A 6,000-nucleotide genomic window follows, 5' to 3' on the forward strand; every position below is an offset into this window, starting at 1 on the left:
GCACAAATATCTGCTAGTCATATTTGGGCCTTGGGTTAAATCCGAGAATAACAGGCTTGCTGAACTTGCAGGTGATCAGCAAAAACGAATTCATATATGCGAATATCGACAGACTAAAATAGGGCTAGAAATGAGGAGGGACCCTCCAATCAAAAAAACACAAAAACTCTGAAGCAGATTTTATGGGGGCGGTGGGGCTTATGAAGTTTGTGCACAAACAGAATGTGAACACAGAGTTAGGTCATAGAGAAACAGGCCAAGCAAATATATTGTTCTAGCTTTTGAAACAGTGAAGAATCAATAGAGGGAAACTGGGTGATTTGAAAAAACAATAATTTCTCAATTAAGTAATGTGTTTTAGGAACAAGTGCCTGAAGGAAAATGTGTTTATGTTTAGCTGCAGGTCTAACTTCGGGTTTTTTTCAATTAGAAAAATGCTCGGCTTTGAGTTCATGATCTGACGGTCCACTGGGGACATCTGGCCAGAATTAAGGGCTGTTTATAGGAGAAGAATGGAGAGCCACGAGCTGTATATTGGAGTGGTGTTGATTTGTCCCAACACCAACGCAACATAAATCAAATGATGCCTTATAGAAAGTTGCTACTTAAAGCACATCATATGCCGTTTTTATTTCGACATCCTTGTTGTGGCAGTAGAAAGATGTGAACAAAGTTTCAAAATGGCAGCCATCGTCTCTCGTCAATGTTTGAACATGGCTCATGCATTTGTAGACATAACTGGAAGATGTGAATGGAGAAGTCCGGATAGCCACTGAAGAGTGTTAATTTAACTGAGGCTAGACATTGTCATGAAACTTCTCACCATGACTGGTGAACCTTTACATGGACAGTTCTTGTACCTCCCAGTGCTGCCGATCGACTTTTACTTTTAATGGGACAATGTCTATAGTACTCAAAGGGGCTGTGTCCTTACTGGGACAGTGCCTGCACTTCTCAACAGAGCGGCCTTACTTTGAACGTGAATTTAACTGCAGTTGCCATTGGGGCTCCTGTGCGTTTGAGGGGCCAGTACCTCTACTTCTCAATTGTGTTGATGTGACTTCAAAGGGGCAGTGACTGGGCATGACAAAAGGTCTGATATGACGTTAATGGCCTAATACCAGTATTTCTTAACACGGCTGCTGTCCTGTTAAAAAAACATTAATGCTTAAATGGAGCTGTCGCAGCACTTAGTTCCCAGCAAGGCTGCTGGTTTGCATACAAAGGGACAGTATTATATAACGTTTCACTTATAACTGGTATTATCAGACAAGACATTTTCCTGCAAGACTTTCAATCTTCCATTCGGAAACAACCTTAATTTCTCAGAATTGCTGCTCTACTTGTTAAAATGGCTAGCGTTTGCAAGCCAGTGCTTTGAATAGCGCCACACTTGCACCTCTCAGTAGGAAGCAGGTCTGGTACACAGTGTGCCTGCTAAGAAACGCTATCTGATGCAAGCCATTCTTAAACCCGGAAGCGAGAGCACAAAGCTCAAAACACTGTGAGCTGGAGAGTCAAGGGTCACCCAGTCCTTGCAAGGGAGAGAGTGTCCCTCCAACCAAACCCAACCCGTGATGATGAATCGCCAGCCCCACCGCGAGGAAACTCATTCATCACCGAAACTAGCAACATTGATTTACTTTAAGGGTGTGCTGTCCACAGCACAGACTACGTTTCAATTAATCAGAGAAAAACAACATCCCTGACTGGCTAAATCCCAATACTGAATTTGGAAAGAAAAAAGGCCATTAGATCAAAACGCCTTTGTAACTTGTGGTAGCACTTCAACCAATGACTGAGACGTACATGAAAGTCCAAAGAGCGACTTGGGTAGTATTGGCCTGTGATGTCGATATAAATGGACGTACTGTTTACTGGGGGTGTCCACTTTAGCTGGGAATGGGGAAGCTTTCAGTTGATGAAAGAGGTTGAAGATGCCTTGTGTATTCGAATAGCGACCCCTACCGGACAAAAAAATGCCAGATGCTACTATCCAGTTTTCTTCAGATTTCATGTCATCCATCCGTGCATGTTCATGACGCATCTCGAATGTACCTCTCGTTTAACCCGGGCAGGAAGAACCCAATTTGCGAGCAGTTTTACTCGCAGGTCGAACCAAACTGCAAACCTCTGTCCCTTTGAGATACATTACGGAGAGGGAACAGAAAACCCTAATAAGGCACTTCATTCCTTACAGAGCCACCACACGGCACAAGAAGACACATAGCTCGCTATGAGAGCAGAAGGGCTAAACATATATGCACACAAACCCTGTTTAGAAAGGAGAGTCCTTCTGATTTTAGCAAAATGTGGTGCTATATATCAGCTTTTCTAATCTCTTTCCCCTTTATTGTCATCATAAACGGTAATATGACAAATAGAGTTAATCTCCTTCGAATTACGAAATCACCTTCCCGGGTGTTCCCAGATGCTAGGCTGTGTGATAATGCAATGAAGCATTAGCCTGGATTCACTTGTCTGAAAGTGAGATGCTTTAACAATTGAATCTCCTGCGCGCCCTTCGGGGTGCAGCAGGCGGCAGCGATGCCTCCACGGGCTGTGGGTGTGTACGGGGTGGGGGTTGTGTTCCAGCCTGCCATCTAAACTCCCAACTCCCGGAGACAGGCCAAACCTGTCTGGTTTCCCTCCCGCTTTCTCATGATCTGCCTTTTACCGAAACGGAGAAGCGCGCAGCACCCTGACTCAAGATGCGGGCTCACCCACCGCCTGCAGCGTGCGTAGTGTAGCCATCAAGGAGGAACGGTGGGCGAATACACCAGACGCCCCCTTGTCCGGCCTGAAAATAATGTATGCGCGCCGACTGGTATCCACCACACACAAGATAGTTATGTGGGTCAATGCCCTGGCTGCAGAGAACTGTGTGCATGTTGCAAGCCACACACATCCGGTCCCAGACAAACTCTCAAGATTCCCAGGTCTAAAAAATGACTAAGTCAGTGGGGTGACGTCACATTTACTGAATCAGTGGGCTCTTGGTTCACTTAAGTATTCTCAGCTACCGATACTAGAGAAACAGTCAGATGCACAGGAGCCCAACTGTAGACTAAACAAAGATTGACATGTAATTCAACAATCTCATGTTTGGATTATGTAGTCGGGAGGATTCTAAACAGAGAGCAATATTTAGGTTTTGTTTTCATTGAGTAATAATTAGGAGATGTTTTCATCGCGAAATGCATGTTTCCTAATTGGTCTTTTTTACGATCCAAAGTGATTTCTTTAAGGCGTTTATAAGGCAGACGGTGTGTTGGGAGTATCGAAAACGAACGTGGGCAGGGGCGTAACGTAAATCCTTGCGGCGCTGCCGGTGGGGCAACCCTTAGGGGTGGGGGGCATTCAGCTCAAAGTCAATGAACATCTGAGAGATAAGGAAGACTAAGGGGAGGCCTCTTCATATATAGCAGGGGGCATCATTAACCTTACGCCACTGAATGCGGGAGGCCGTGAGGCGTTGTAAATGAACGCCAGCGAGGGAGACGACGTCGGCGTGCATTATACTCTCTAGTAGAAAGTACTAAGCCGCTGCTTAGGCCACAGAAACCTATGGTAGCCCGGAAATTGTGCTCTATGGTTTATGCAGTAGAAGAAGATGAGCCTACATCAGTGCCCGGTGGCACACCCGCTCACGGGCCCTCGCGATGTAACTCACCCTCAACCCGAGCTCGCAGTGTGACTCACTGCAGACCCTTTCGCCGAGCTCACTGAAGGCCCCTCTTTCACTAAATCCCGCCTCAGTTTGGCTTCCTGTAGGCTTTCTCACTGAACTCACCAAAGTAGTTTCGCCGTGTGGTTCTAAGAGTACTCTCTCTCTCACCCCTGACCAGAATTAATCTCGCCCTCTGACCAGTCACCTTCTCAAGAGAAGCTCGCAGGAGACCCTCTGTGGGGTGCGCCCACCACTACAGAACACCTCACTTGGCTCACATTTCCCATGGATCGCATGGGAGCCTCCCTCGGGGCCAACTACATACCAAGCAGGTCTCTCCGCAGATTCAATGAGATACACAGCGCAGACCCTCCCTCGGGGCTGGCTACATAACATAACAGGGCTTTCCGCAGACCCTTTCCGAGGTACTCCCTACCAGACCCTCTCTCAGGGCTCTCCGCAGACCCCCGTCAGCTACTCACTGCTGACCCTTTATCAGGTCTCGCTACGGACAGTTTTACATGCCCCCCTCCCACACACACATTATTCCACTTCATCATGGCACACTATGGGGGTCCAGGACACATGAAAGAGATCAAGGAGAAGAGAGGTGCAGAACTTGAGCCACTGAAAACAATACTGGCATTGACAGACCAGAAAGCAAAATTCTGCGTGATTCTGGTAATTAAAAAAAATGCAATGGTTATGATTTGCCTCACGTAAGCTTCAGGGGTTATTTGTAGCCCCATTCTCCGGGGGTGGGTGGAGGCGGTCATGCAAAGCCTGGGGCCGAGAGCGAAAATATGAGGACACCCTGTCCACAAACACCCTCCGAAGCATTAGCCATGCTCGGGTCTTCACCTACCATCTTACTTCCGTGCGGCCCAGAGCCATCTTACATTACAGCCACATAACAGCGATGTCTGCGCGCCCCTTCCCAGAGTGTGAAACTATCCACCTGCTCGAACTGCGCAAGGAGAGAACCTGCAGTCGGGTCATTCTGTAAGAGCCCTGGATACCGGGATACACTCCCACACACACCGGCACAGAAAGCATCAGGAACCTCAGAGCAGACGGGAAGGCTGGAGCCCAAGACAGACACTGTCATACCAGAGAGACTCACAAATAATAAGGAAAGTGACAACTGGCTCCAAACCAAGACCAGGTCTTCAAATGACTCCAAGACAGCGGGCAAAAGCCACTCCAAGAGGACAGCAAGCACATGAACGGAGGGGGGCTGCAGAGGGAAGGGGTCAACCATGCGACCTACTGAGAGGCGCTGAAGGCCCACAGGAGCGGTGGTCTGGAACAGAGAGCCACTTGCAAAGCGCACCAGCAACCCGCACCAGCAGGGAGCACAGCATGCACCCCGCGGAGGCGCACCGCGCTCGGGGGGTCACCCCACCTGCGCAGGGGGGGGCGGCGGCACTTACTTGGGGTTGGACGAGTTCCAGTAGATGGGATCCAAGACAATGGAAGTGGAGAGCGCAGTCCGACACAAAACCATGAAAAGTGCCCCGCAGCCTCTCCAGAATAACTCCCTGCGCGCGGCCATGGGCGCGGCGGCTCCTGCCGGCTCCGGGACGGTGCTCTCCCGCGGACTCCGCTGGGGCTCCTGCTGCCCCCGAGGTCCCTGTGGGCTCCGAGAATATCCGCTGCCCCGGAGGGGGTCCTAGCGATCCTGCGCTGCTGCCAGTGGTCCTCCTGGGCTCCGGGGGCACTTAATCCCAGAGGGAGGGAGGGTTAGCCGGGGTCCCCCAAACTCCTCGGTGCTCAGTCCTGACAGACGGAGATTCCAGGGAAAATGAAGCGCCGGATCCGCGGTGAGCACTCGGGTCCCGTGGGGTAGGGCTCGGTGCGGCTGGCCGGTGCTAGGGTACTCAGCGCCGCCTGTGCTCGGTGCCGCGTCCCTGCTCGCTCTGCCCCGCTCGCGCTCCTCTCTCCTTCACCAGCTCCCAAAACACCGCCCCGCTCGCGCAGTCACCAGGCATATAAACTTAGCCCCCCCGCGCCGCCCACCGTCGGTCTCTCATTGGCTGCTGTAGACGGCGCACATTCTCATTGGACAATAAGGCCGCCAGTCAACGTCGTGGCGTCGGCGGTGGCAGGTAACGACGCAGGCTGGCTCAGTCTGGCTCTGGCTTCTGAGGTGGCAATAGCTGGGAGCGGGGCGATGGGGGTCTGAGCCAACGGACGCCCAGGAGCTCCCCCCACATCCGTGCCTGTGCGGTGCCCTCTGTCTACTTTGGGTACGGTGGTAACCCACTTTACAGGTCCAGTGGAAGAACGGGCACCAACATCACAGTTCACCCACGGCGGACCGTCTGCGC

The 6,000-nt window shown here is 50.9% G+C and overlaps 1 protein-coding gene across 2 annotated transcripts in view; it reads right to left on the minus strand.

Annotated features, from left to right (window-relative positions):
* The window catches only part of EFNB2 (ephrin B2), a 53,554-nt gene extending 47,915 nt beyond the window's left edge, over positions 1–5,639 (minus strand). Inside the window, exon 1 of one of the 2 annotated variants that reach the window (XM_078658248.1) lies at positions 5,104–5,639. In XM_078658248.1, the coding sequence (XP_078514374.1) occupies positions 5,104–5,225 (122 nt within the window). In that variant the 5' untranslated portion in view covers positions 5,226–5,639. The remainder of the gene's footprint in view (positions 1–5,103) is intronic. The other variant, XM_078658249.1, reaches the window with a different exon arrangement.
* Positions 5,640–6,000: the final 361 nt, after the last annotated feature.

This window comes from Lissotriton helveticus, chromosome 8, assembly GCF_964261635.1.
Source record: "Lissotriton helveticus chromosome 8, aLisHel1.1, whole genome shotgun sequence".
In the NCBI taxonomy this organism is placed as follows: Eukaryota; Metazoa; Chordata; class Amphibia; order Caudata; family Salamandridae; genus Lissotriton; species Lissotriton helveticus.